This window comes from Propithecus coquereli, unplaced genomic scaffold (genome assembly GCF_000956105.1).
Source record: "Propithecus coquereli isolate 6110/MARCELLA unplaced genomic scaffold, Pcoq_1.0 Scaffold196, whole genome shotgun sequence".
NCBI classification, from domain to species: Eukaryota; Metazoa; Chordata; class Mammalia; order Primates; family Indriidae; genus Propithecus; species Propithecus coquereli.
In genome coordinates this window covers 2,027,675-2,041,501 of record NW_012144522.1, presented here as the reverse complement: position 1 = coordinate 2,041,501, position 13,827 = coordinate 2,027,675, and the positions used below count along the sequence as shown (strand labels likewise).

The window sequence follows — 13,827 nt, the reverse complement described above, 5'->3', positions numbered from 1 at the left end:
CAAAGGAGAAATAGACACCTCCACAATATAGTAGTAGACTACACTACCCCATTTGTGAAATGGATAGAACCAGATAGAAGAAGAAAACACAGGATTAAAATACCACTATTGACCAATTAAACATAACAGACTTATACAGAACACACCACTCCATGACAGCAGAATACAATTTTTTCTGAAGTACCCAAGGAACAATTTCCAGAATACACCTCAGGACATACAAAAAATTTTCTATAATATAAAAACACTGCAGTCATACAAATTATTTATTCTAACAATAATAAAATAAAACTAGAAATTAACAGCAGAAAGAAAACTAGAAAATCCACAAATATGTGCAAATTAAACAACACACTTAAGGAAATCACAATATACCAAACTATGAAATTAAGCATAAACAGTGCTGGCAAAGATATTTATAAGTATCTATACTTACATTAAAAATAAACAACAATCACATATCAACAACCTAACTTTATATCTCAATGAGGTAGAAGAACAACAAACTAAACACAAAGCAACAGAAAGAAGGAATAAAGATTGGAAAACAAAATAGAGAAACAAAGAGCACTAGACAAAGCCATGAAATTAAGAGATCATAGATAAAAAGATTGATAAACCTTTAGCCACATTAACTAAAAAAATTTTAAAAATGTAAAAACCCAGAAGATTCAAATAACTGAAATTATTTATTTTCAAGAAGGAAAAAAAACAGAAAATAAGAAGCGTTGGTAAAAATGTGAAGTTATTAGAGACTTTTGCCCTGTCGGTAGGAATGGAAAATGGCACAAGTACTATGGAAACAAGCATGACATTTCCGCAAATGACTCAAAATTGAATTACCATATGAGCGAACAATTCCATAGCTGGGTATATGTTCAAAAGAATTGAAGACAGGATATTGAAGAGATATTTAACAATCAATGTTCACAGCATTATTCGAAACAGCCAAGTGGTAGAAACAACTCAGGTGTCCGCCAACAGATGAATGGATAAACAAATGGGGCGTACACACAAAAAGGAACATTATTAGGTCCTAAGAAAAGGAAATTCTATTATATATTATGACACAGATGAACCTGGCGGAGACTACACTAAATGAAATCAGCCAGTCATAAGAAGACAAATATGTATGATTCCACATACACGAGGCACCTCAAACTCTGAAATTCATATAAACAGAACAGAAAGGGCAGTGGAGAGAAGAAAATGGGGAGACAGAGTGAGTTTAAATATTCATGGTAATCAAATATAAATTCAAACAATGAGAAAAACATAATTTTAACTCTGCTAAGCTCATACAATGTAAAAAAATGGTAAAATTTGTTAGACAAACAAGAGGGGCATGATGTCAGGGGTACCACGACTTCACAGATTAGTGGATACAGGGTTGTAAGTGTGAATGAATGAAAGGTCAGGTGTACTTCTATAAACCTAATAAATTTGACTTCATAATTATCACCAGAAGGACACAAATGACCTTACGGACAAAATAAATAAACGACTCACAGTGGGAATGGTTCACATCGAGGGCACTATTAGTAGAAGCTAAGTGCAAAAACATTTCCTGGCAGTGGTGTGGACACCTACGGACTAGGTCATCAGCAACTAAAGCAGCAAATAACAGCCAGAGAACCACAGGAGAGCACCAGGCTGTGGGTTACCAGGGACCAGGTGAACATTACAGGAAAGTCACACGGAAAGAAAGGGGGGGGAAAAAGTCCTCACATGTTAACTCAAGAATGGAATTTCCAGAACTTCAGGAATATTGCAGAAAACATAGGTGACACAAACAATAGTGAAGTCCATGAACTGCAAGAAATGGGGAGTTTCCCATAAAATATGAGATACTAAAAAATTGAATTGGTATACCAAGATGAACATAATGAATGTAGATAGGGAACATAATTATTAGAAATAGTGTTTGTTCTGTGAAATAAAAGGTGACATTTAGAAAATATCCACAAATTACCTTTATAAAATTAAAAGCATACTATAGAAAATGCAATATATCTTTGTGACATGATATATATGTGTGTGTGCGTGCATGTGTTGTGTACATACACAGTTCCTGGTTCATAACTCCCATAGCCCTTGTAACTGTCTTTTGTTATAATGTTGGGGCATTTTAGTCCTCAGAAGCAGCCCTCAGGAAACAGAATCTCTCTCTCTGACCTTCTCCTGCCTTCTTTTCACCTTTGCAATGCAGGACTCTAATCTTCCCCTGCCTTTTGGATTGTGGGTCATACGATCCTTATTCCAGAGAGGGTCCTGCCCCACACCCTGGAGGAAGGAATGCTACACATAGAGGCCAAGAAGAATCTGAACAGACAGGCCTTGCCAGGTTTAGATCAAATTCTCTTTGTCCAACCACATTTTGACATGGCTTTCCATACTTCAACCATGCCTACGAAGTTTCCATAAGAACAAAAATGGAATGGGTTTGGAGAGCTCTGGACGGCTGAACATGTGGAGGCTCGCGGATGGTGAAGAACTCATCCACAGGCTAGCAAAGTGGCACATCCCAACTCCACAGAGACAGAAGCTCCTATGCTCAGGAAACTTTCAGACCACGGCCTATGTATCTCTTCACCTGCCTGCTTCTTTGTATCCTTTAAAATATCCTTTGTAATGGATCGGTAAACATAGTAAGTGTTTCCCTGAGTTCTGTGAACCACGTGAGCAAATTAATCAAACCAGACAGAGTCATGGAAACCCCAACTTGAAGCGGTCAGTCAGAAGTTCCTGAGGCTCAAACTTGGGCCTGCAGTCTGAAGGGAGCCTGAGCCCTCATCCTGTTTGGAACTCCCCATATTTGGTCACAGAAGTCTTCTGTGTTGATGATTGTTGTTGCAGGTGTGAGAGCAGAGGAAGATAGTTTAAAATTTTCCTCTCAATCATAAATAACAAATTATAGCAAGTCAATTTAATGGTATTTCTGAGATTAAGACAGTAACAATTTTTTTAAAAGTATATTCTTGAGTTATCAAAAATTCCCAATTTACGAATGCATTAAATTTATTTGACAAAAGTAGACTTTAATAGTAGGTACCAAGTCAGGAAAAAAAAAGAGAAGGAATATTTAAACTACTTATTCAAAAATGTCTTGAGTTTCTATAGGTTTTAGAGAAACTCCTCCTGTCCTCCTGAGCTACACCCTCTGTAGTCAACAACGAAATCTTCTGAAATATATAAATCAATAGCTGTTCCCTGATACACCAGCCCCACATACTATAGATTTAAATCAAAGAACACAAAGAATATCATACAAAATAGGAAACGGATAATAAATAAATAAAAACCAAGTTCTTTTATACTACATGGAAATGTACAAGATGGAAGTACCAGTGGCTGAAATGACAGGGGACTTAGAACTTGAGGCATCGTTCCAGTGAGCAATGCTCCCACACGGAACTGGGGAGCCAATGCAGGAACTGCCAACTGTCTTCTCCTGCTGCTGAGTAACAATCTCCGAAATACACACCAATAATTTGTGGATAAAGCAGAACTGAAGAATGACTGAGGGATCTTCTGAAATAAGAAGAAATACACACACTGGTCTCCTCCTTGGTTCCCGACACAGATGCCTAAGACCTTAGGATCTCCCAGGTGACAGGAGTGTGATTTGTTCTAATGAGTCAACAATTGTTGACTCATTGATTGTTCTGTGGTCTCCTGGATGCAGGCTGCTCACCAGAAAACAAAGCCACGATTAGAAGCCTGAAACTTTCAGCCCCAACCACCATCCTCCTAAAAGAGGAGATGGGCTAGAGATTGAGGTAATTATCAATCATGCCTATTTGATGGAACTTCCATAAAAATCTCTAAACTAGGGGATTATGAGAGTTTCCAAGTGCTGAACCCATGGACGTGCCTGGAGGATGGTGTGTCCTGTGAATCTTCCCACGTGCCTTGCCCTGTGAGCCTCTTCATCTGCCTGTTCCACTGTAACCTCTGAAATATCCTTTACAATAAGCCGGTAGACATAAGAACGTTTATGTTTCTGGTTCTGTGGGCTGGCCTAGTAAATTAATCAAACCTGAGAAGGAGTCAAGGGAACCCCAATTTACAGCTGGTCGGTCAGCAGGGAAGGTGACAACCTCTGACTTATAATTGGTGTCTGAGGTGGGCAGCGGGCCTGGGGACTCAGCCCTTAGCCTGCGGGATCCGATTCTAACTCCAGAGAGAGTCAGAGTGAATTACAGGAAACCCAGCTGATGGCCATCAAAACATTGGTTGCTGGTGGGGAGAAATCCCTACAATTTTTGCTGACCAGAAGTGAAGCACTCTGCATCGAGTGGCATGTGACAGGAGGAAAAACACTTCGGCTTTTTCTTATTTCAAACAGACCTGAACAAGCAGGGAGAGCTGGAGACAGCTCTGTGCAGTTTCCAGGCCCCAGATGCAAAGGAAGAGCAGCCAACGTTTTCCCATCTCCTCATTCGGTCTTCCAAGTACAGGAAATGGGGTGGGACCTGAATAGGTCAAGGCATTAGGTCTATGGAGGCATCCGCTGTGATGTATACGGACACGGAACTGAGCATCAGATGGAATCAAGCACAGGAGATGCCACGGGGGAAAGAGACCCCTCGGAAATGGCCCTCCTTGTGCTGCACAGAGTGAGGGGACCAAAGAGTGTGAAGAAGCCAGACGGTAGGGTGTTGTCCGTCATGATAAAGACTTTGCCTTTGGTCTCTGTTTAAGCTGGGGAACCACTGGGGGGTAAAAGGATACACTGTTACACGTCTAAAGAACAGAGTGGTAAGTGGAGGCAAAGAGAGATTTCCATTCAGAGCTCACAGGGCTCAAACCTTTCTTTACCCACAGAACTTTCCCACTTGCAGAGTTTCCCACACACTGGTTAATGGGGCTGCTTCCACTGTGCCCACCTGAGCTCTTACCCGAGTTCACACCTTTGGTCCATTCCCCCCCATCTGGGTTTCTTGTTTGCACTTCACTCTCCACAGTCCAGGGCTCTTTCCCTTGTTCCAACATGGAGATAACACTCAGGTCAGAAAGAGAGACTCCTGCTTATAAAAAGAAAAAAATCAAGAAGTGCTGTAGCTTTTCCAAAATTTTCCTATGTTTAGATAGGAGAGAAGATATTACCAAGGGATCAAGAAAAATATTTCACAAATTCATCTCCGAATGGCCTCCTTCTGAAAGTTTAGGGAACACTGTAATATGCAGACATCTAGCTCTCTTCCAACAACTACTGAATCAAAAGCACAGGGGTAGAAACCAGGGAACTGGACATTTTAAAAGTCTTTCATAAGTTTTTTTGCAAATGTAAGCCCTGGTACCACAAAATGATGTATTATGAAGGGGGTGGAATATCTGAAGAAAGGGGACATTTAAAGTCCAGAAAGCATTATGGAGCTTTTCATTTCTGAGTCAATAAGACTTCAATGTCAGTCAAGCAATGCAGGGGCTCCCAAGGGGCACACAGAGAAAATGCAAAGACACACAAGGGCAGATCCCGACGTCCAGAGCCATGTCATCCTCACCCAGGGAGACCAGGTTCCTGTAGGTCTCCAACATCACGGCCCGGTATAAAGCCCTCTGAGCAGGGTCCAGGCATTTCCACTCTTCCTGAGAGAATTCTATGGCCACATCCCTGAATGTCAAATGTCCCTAAAATGAAAAACATATTTCACCAATGGGCTATGGGGCGGATTCTTATATTCAAGCAAAATGAGAAAAGAGTTGTAAGGATTGATTCAACTGCAGTGAGCATTCTGACAGATCCACACTTAAGGTAAGTTTGAGCTCGTTACATGTCTGTAATTGCATTTTATTATACTTTTCCATAAGAAGTTATGATATTCTCTGAATCAGTCTAGATTTCTCATTTTTGTGGACAATACAAGAAATACAAATAAAAAAATTCAGACAGGCTTTTATCTATATCTCTATAGAGGTGTTAGATATTCTGTTTGATACATCAAGTGGACATTCAGAATCTAAAACCTGTGACAATGACAGCAATAGCAACACCAGAAGCTTTTACACACATCCCCTATGTTAGGCATTATTTTATTAACAAATGCTTTATTTTTATTAATAAATGCTTTACATGTACGACCTGCTACAACAACAAAAGCCCACGAGAGAAAGATCTGTTCCCATCTTACTGAGGCGACAACTGTGCCTCAGACACTCTAAGAAACTTGCCTCAAGTCTAAGGGCTAAAAAAATGGCAGAGTAAGCACTGGATCGCAGGTCTCTGGGCGTTAGAATAGAACCTAAAGGATCAGACAGTTAAGTAACAGATCAGCATCAAAAGTAAATTGACAGAGATTTACTTAATTGAGAAACGCTGTCATGAGCTCAAGGATAAAAATCTAGAACTGCATAAAAGGTCATTATATACATGTATGCATACATGCTGGTTATGCATTATTATTTTTACTACTATCAACTCATTAACATGATCGTGTAGAACAACTTTAAGGTCATGGAAAATATTTAAGATATAACTGCAACTGTTAATAAATGTAAACTTTATATAAAATACTGATTGCCTTTGATAATGATAGGCTTGTTCATCCATGCATACAAGCACACGCATCCCATGTACACACTTATACACATCTACTGAAATAATGGAAAGTGTCTCTCAATGACCTATTAATATTACTATTTTTTAGATGATATTTGTCATCATTGTTTTTTCTTTAATTTTAGAATCAGGGGCCTGCTATATTGCCCAAGCTAGAGTGCAGTGGCTATTCACAGGTGCGATCATCTCGGACTATAGCCTTCTACTCTTGGGCTCAAGCGATCCTCCTGCCTCAGCCTCCCAAGTAAGTGAGACTAAAGGCTCATGACATCACACCCGGCTGTCATCATTATTTTTGCTAATGTGCATCTCAGCATGTTTTTGACAATAAAAATTTATAACTCCTACTTAATTTGGCTTATAAATGTTATTGTATATGAATCTATTAAAAATGGTAGACCATAAAAAATATAGAAACTTGAACTCTAATCTCTATTAAATACCCATATTCAAAAATATATATTAATATATTTTTTAATGGAATGAGGACCTCACTGTGTTGCCCAGAGTGGTCTCATACTCCTGGGCTCAAGAAGTTTATTGTCCAGCCTCAGCCTTCTGAGTTGCTAGGATTACACACATGAGCTATCACACCCGGTCTATACATATCATTTTGTCTGCTTAAATTTAGATATTCAGGTATTTATAAAAGCCCAAGTGGTTTATTAATTTATTTCATTAATAAGATAGTGATAGATGATTATAAAACTTATTAATGTTGTATATAAATTTAATATGTTAATGTCAAAGAAAATGTATCTCAGCAGTAGATACCTTAAGAAATTACTGGATAATTAAACATCAAGCCAAATACGAAACCGGAAAACAAAAAATAACGCTGATATAAAGCACGAACTTTCTCATGAAACACCATGATCAGCAGTAAACAAGGGTACAGGGTTCTGTCTTGGTTGAATATAAGCACTGAAAGTAACAAGTCCCCACGTCAGGGGCCACTGAGAACGAACCATCAACAGAAACCAGAGTCTGCAGGAACACAGCCTGACGCTAAGTGGCGATGCAGACCGCGGGCTGCTACTACTGCCCCTGGAGGCTGCAGGAGCCGCAGGAGCGCAGGCTGACAACAGGGTCGCTACCAGCAGAAGCCCAGAGAGGGCGCATTCCTAGGGAAGGCTTGAGCATCTCCAGGTGGACTGGAGTGTGCTCTCAGGATACCAAGCCAGACACAAAAAACTGGGAGAGGCAACTGATTTTTTTAGTTCAGAGAATGTTCCAATGTGGATGTAAAAGAATAAGGTATTCATTTTCCTGACATCAGAACATGTAAATTTTTGAAATTTTCAAGATAAGATATCACAGCAAAGCAATCACTGAGAATTTTTTTTAAAAGCTGCATGTTTATTTAGAGTTTTAGTATACAACAAATATATATATATAAAGAGGAGTTTAAGGTAAAAAGTATAATATTTAATAATAATTGGGATAATGAGAATATGATTTCATCCTCTCTAATGAAAAAGAAATCTGGCTCCAATCTCTGAGAAAAATTACAACCATTTTCACCCAAAACACTCGCTTCACAACACTCCCTGCAGGAATACCGGTCTGCCTGGTAGGGATGTGCTCAGAATGATCACAGAGCCTCCTCCCGGAACCAAGCCAGACACAAAAATTGGGAAAGTTGACAGATGTTCAAATGTTTTTGAACCTCCTGCTAACTGACATTTAGGTTAATTTCGTATTTTAAAATAGATGATGGAATAAAACACCTCTTGTGGCAGGGCGCGGTGGCTCACGCCTGTAATCCTAGCTCTCTGGGAGGCCGAGGCAGGCGGATTGTTTGAGCTCAGGAGTTCGAAACCAGCCTGAGCAAGAGCGAGACCCTGTTTCTACTAAAATTAGAAAGAAATTAATTGGACAACTAAAAATATATAGAAAAAATTAGCCGGGCATGGTGGTGCATGCCTGTAGTCCCAGCTACTCGGGAGGCTGAGGCAGGAGGATCGCTTGAGCCCAGGAGTTTGAGGTTGTTGTGAGCGAGGATGACGCCATGGCACTCTAGCGTGGGCAACACAGTGAGACTCTGTCTCAAAAATAAATAAATAAATAAAAAACACTCCTTGTCACTGATGTCTGAACTTTCCACTCCTTTCTGAACCATTAACATGATGGATTCAGAAATAGTGATTCACTTGTTCAGTTTCAAACGTAGTATAAAATCACACAGAAAAGATTTACCCTTACTGGTCTCCTTTTCCATGTTTTACCAGGTATATGTGTATATTCACACATGACCTCATGTGCAGCTTTATAATCCTGGTGTACAGAGAGTGACAGAGCCTCCAGATGTGGCCCCTAAACAATCCTGCTGCTCAACAGCACTGACACTAGGGGACCCACACCCCATCTCCAACCCACGTCTGGGGGTGAAGCCCTTCCCAGGACTGTGTCCAGTGGAACCTCTTCACAAGGTCCTGTCACTGGGTCACAGCGAGATGGACTCTCAGTGGAGATGAGAAGGACTGAGGGAAGGCAGGGGTGAGTGCGAGCAAACACGCCAGGCAGGACGCTGCAGAGTCAGAGATCAGCAATGCCAATGCCCGGCATTTCAGAAAGAAAAAACATATAGGACAATCCACTGATAATATAACGTTACCTGAGTCAAAGCCATTCCTGACTGGTTTTCTTTCCTCTTCCTCCTCTTCTGGGCTTCTTCTTCACCCAACATGAGTCTTTAGAAGTCAATCCTGAATGTCAAAAATATGCTCTTAAATGCTGAGAATCAACACACGCCCTTCCTGTGCCACAACTACACACACAGGGAAGACCTTCCCCTGTGGAAAAATGGTTCTCCGTTGCCCACTGCACTGAGAGGGATACAGGCACAATAAACTTCTACAGGAAGACCAACAAGTGAGTTTTGACCCCCTTCTTCAGAACTCGCTCCCCTCCTAGTGAAGCCCCCACCACTCGCTGCAGCAGTGGGGAGCTGGGCTGGGCTGATCTCCCCCCCCCAGAGCACAGACCCACCCTGACCGAACCCGATGCAGAGCACAGCCCCCCTCACCCCTCCGTGGATCCCAGGCTGAGCTCAGCCCTCAGCAATGGAGGACACAGAGCTTTGGTGGTGAATGCTGGACACAGACTATAGTCACCTGGGCACTGCAAATATTATTAAGGCCAGGTACCAACCTGACTATGTGAACGGGAATCTCTGGTAAGGGGGCACAAAACATGTAGCTGCAAAAAGCCTTAGCACTGTAGTGTGAATCCAGGGTTGAGGTCTCCTCAGAGGGGACAAGGCCAGCAAACCTCCCACTTTCAGACTCTGCTGTCCCTTGGGGACACGTCATCACCTACACAGCGGAAGGTGAAGAAACACAAAGAGCAGCCGATATGGACCATATACAGGGGTGACGGTGTGGCAGGAATGTTAAATGGAGGAGAAAGGAGAGGGTCGCAGAAGTCCCCACTGAGAAAGTGATAATAGACAAAAGACCCCAGGAAGGAAGGATGTTTGTCACTGGCAGCTGAGGGGCCAGAAAGTTCTAGGCAGAGGGACAGCCCACATGAAGGCCCTGAGGCAGGAGCCACCTCGGCCCCAGGAAAAGGAAAGAGGCCTGTGAGGCTGGAGCAGAGCGAGCAAGGACGACACAAGCAGGAGATGAGGCCAGACAGGTCCTGGGGGAGCAGAGCAGGGAGGGCCCAGGGCTGCAAACATTTCTCTCCCACATAAAGAGAATTTTCAAAAAGTTTTATTTAATTCTTTATCATTTTAAGTAAACATGTAATTTTTTCTTTATTTTATGCATGAACACACTTAAAATATGAGAAGTTTCACTAAGTCTGAAGAAGGACAGGGTCACCCTCACCTGAGACGTGGGGACTGCAGGGAACACATTTGGGGGGAGTTCAGGAAGTCCATTTTGGACGTATGAAGGGGGAGATGCCTGACAGATGTGCCAGCAGAGAGGTGAGGAGACAACTGGACACACGGTTCTAGAGTCCAGGGGAGAGGTCTGCAGGGGAAATGGAGACATGCAGGTGGGGTTTAAACCGGGAGGTGAGACAGTAAGGAAGGCCAGTGGGTGTGGACAGAGAAGGAAAGGGTTTCAAGGACTAAGTCGTGGGACACTCCACATTCAGAGAAGAACATTCGGAGAAGAACTGGTAATCGGTGGCAAAAATTTAAAACAAAGTGATTTTCAAAATTTAAAGAGATATCCTCAAAGCCAAGAAAAAACATGCTGCTGACAGAAAAGGAAAGACAAATACAGGAAATTAACAACTGGATTTAGAAATGGGGAAGTTACTGGTGACTGAAAAACAAAGGATCAGGGGAATGGTGGATGTGCAAGCTTGACTGGAAGGGGTAAATCAAGAATTTGAGGTAAGAATGAAAGACAGGTAATATAAACAAGAATTTAGGGTTTGTGCTCTCAAATGGAACATAGAAGAGAGCTATGTACTACAGAGAAGAATGGAGTTAATAGAGTGTATTTTGCTTGAATGATGGAAGAGAGGAAAATAAAGGCTTTAGAGTGTGTGTATGTGTACGTGTGTTTTGTGTGTGTGTCTTGTGTGTTTTAAGGGACAATACCACCATGGAGGTACACTGACCAAAAAAATTTCCTGTAAGTAAATATTGATGACACCATGGAGGAAGGATGTCACACCGTTCTGAGACTGCGAGTAGGGCTGGCAAGTGGTGCACAATTGCAGGGCCAGCAACAGCCAGAAGCAGGGACAGACCATTCCCAGTCACTACTGAGCAGAGATCACAGGCCCTGAGATAGGCGCGTGGGTCTGTCGGAAATCTCTTTGCTTTACTTTAGTGTTTGAGACAGAAAAACACTACTCACACCCAACACAGAATACTTCACCTCTAGTCACCAATGTGCATGTGGTTTTTCCCACACTGGCTAGGTCTCTGCGACACTCCCCCCTAGGTGCCCCACAATTTAACTCAATTTTGATAGTACCAATGGGGTCAGATCCCACAGGTTATGATTCAGTCCCAAAGACTGCCCCTCCCTTCAGATGAGGATAAAAATCATGGTTTTCAAAACGCCCTCCTAGGTTTCAGTTATTTTGTGAGAATGGCTCCTGCTTCTGGCTGTTCACCTGTATCCTTTGTAATATCTTTTATAACAAATGGGTGCATCTAAGCAAAAAGTTTCCCTGAGTTTGCGAATAGCTCTAACTAATAAAACATGAGGAAATGGTCATAGAAATCCTAATTTATAGCTGCTGAGTCAGCAGTTCAAGTCCCAACCAGGGACCAATGACTGGCATCTGAAGTGGGGGCGGTCTGAATTGGATCTGATGCGAACCCCAGGTAGACAGTTTCAGAGTTGAGTTAAATCACAAATCACACAGTTGGTGTCTGATGGGAAATCGCTTGTTGGTGAGGAGTAATCCCCACACATTTTGGTGACCAGAAGTATTCTGTGTTGAGTGTTCATTAACATATTGATTGTGACGGTAGGAAAAGCACTTTGGATTTTCCTCCTATCTCATACACTGCACCACACCCTACTCCATCCCAGGAAAAGGGAAGAGGGTGAATGAGTCAGGTCACTGTCCTCTGGCAGAATGGGGACTACAAGTGGAAGCCAGCTTGTGGTGCCAAGAATTATAAAATGCATCAGCCCCATAGATAGTTTTGCAATTCTCAGCTTCAGACCTGCATTATTTCAACAAATGTTAAATTTATTAGATTATAAATAGAGAAATCAATATATCACAACCTCATCCAATCATCTCACCACTCATCTGGACCCAGGGGTCCCCTCTTTCTTCATTACTGTGTTTACCTCCCTCATTCTGTACATCTCTTTCATCCTCACCTTCTCTCCCCTGCTCTTTTTTTTTTTTTCTTTTCTCTTCTGTTTCCACGCAGGGTTCTGCCCTCATTTGTGTTCCTTTCCTCTCCTGCTGTTTCTCCCCTCCTCTATTCCTTCTCTTACACGTGATCTGCCCCATTCCTGCAACTTGTTTCACCTGCTGTTGCTCTTTCCAGTATTTTCATTGTCCCCAATATCATATATTTCTGCCTCTTTCTTCTGGTGTCTCTGCTCCTCCTCTGCTCTCCCTGAATTCCCTCTTCCCTGTTACATCCCCTTGTCCTCACTCTCTGGCACCGCCAGGTCCCTAGGCTTCCTCCCTGCTGTCATTCCCCCTCTGCTCTCCTTGTCGCCAGGTGCCCCCTCTTGTTGTCCCAGCACCCCGCTGCTCTGTCTGCCCTAACTCCAAATTATCCATCCCCTCCCCTCCTCTCTGTCTGAGGTGCCTCCCCCTTGGCTGCCCCTCTCCCTATTTTGCTGTCTTTCAGCTCTCAGGAGATGGAGCTTTTCTCTCCGTACACTTTCTGGGCCTCTTTCACTCTTCCTGTCTCTGCAAATCCCTCTCCCATCCTCTACTTTGCTGTCCGTTTATGGGTCTCTCTCATTCTTCCTTTCTTTTTCTATATTTTTCTATTTCCTCTCTCTTGCTCTCCATCTCTCTTTCTCAACACATTCACACGGGAGGAACAGGAATAACATGCTCAACTCCAGAAGAGCACATTTTCCAGTGGGGAGGAATTTGGGATGAAAGAACATTCGGTGTCACAAGACAAGCCCTGGTCACCTCCCCCAACGCGGAATCCCAGGAAGGGGTGACTGCCAAGAGGCCTGGGGAGCAGAAGGGCCCGGCCCAAGGAGGAAAGGGAACGGGGTGGATTAGGAGAGCAGCGAGCGGGGTCTGCAGAATCCCCGGACCAGGGAGAGGACGCGGCTTCCTCAGGATCGGGGCTGCGGCGCTGCCCTCCAGGGCGAGGCCAGGGCGAGGCTTGGGGACCCGAAGGGTGTGAACCCACCTCGGGGGTGAGGACTTTGCGTGGCGCGGGGCGAGTGTAGGAGTCACTGACGGGTTTTACACAGACATGGCGCGAAGGGAGGCGTCTCCATGGCCCTACGGAAGAAGGACCGGGGACAGGACGGGGGACACAGCGATTTAACTCAAAGGGAAGCGACCCCCGGACTCTCACTGGGACGTCTGAATTTCCTCGGGGTGGAAGGAGCGGTGCTAGGATTTCAAGGTCTGTACGGCCCCCAGATCCGGGGTATAGAAGCGCTGGGGGATTGCGAAGCGGAGACTTATTCTACATAAAGAAAAACTCACCGGACGCGGGGTCGCCTTTTCTCCACGCAATCAACTTCCGGGTCTGCGGGAAACGGCGCGCGCCAGACAAGCCCGGCCTGGGCGGGGCCTGGGCGGGGAAGGGGCGGGGCCTGAGCTTCCAGCGCCCTCGCGCCTGCCCC

General features: G+C 43.4%; 1 protein-coding gene across 1 annotated transcript in view; it reads right to left on the bottom strand.

Moving 5' to 3' along the window:
- The window catches only part of LOC105809562 (zinc finger protein 480-like), a 17,224-nt gene extending 3,511 nt beyond the window's left edge, over positions 1-13,713 (bottom strand). The window contains exons 1-4 of the mRNA XM_012643398.1: positions 13,688-13,713; positions 9,180-9,270; positions 5,508-5,634; positions 4,902-5,027 (exon numbers count right to left, since the gene is read on the bottom strand). Of these exons, the coding sequence (XP_012498852.1) occupies positions 4,902-5,027; positions 5,508-5,634; positions 9,180-9,251 (325 nt within the window). The 5' untranslated portion in view covers positions 9,252-9,270; positions 13,688-13,713. The remainder of the gene's footprint in view (positions 1-4,901; positions 5,028-5,507; positions 5,635-9,179; positions 9,271-13,687) is intronic.
- Positions 13,714-13,827: the final 114 nt, after the last annotated feature.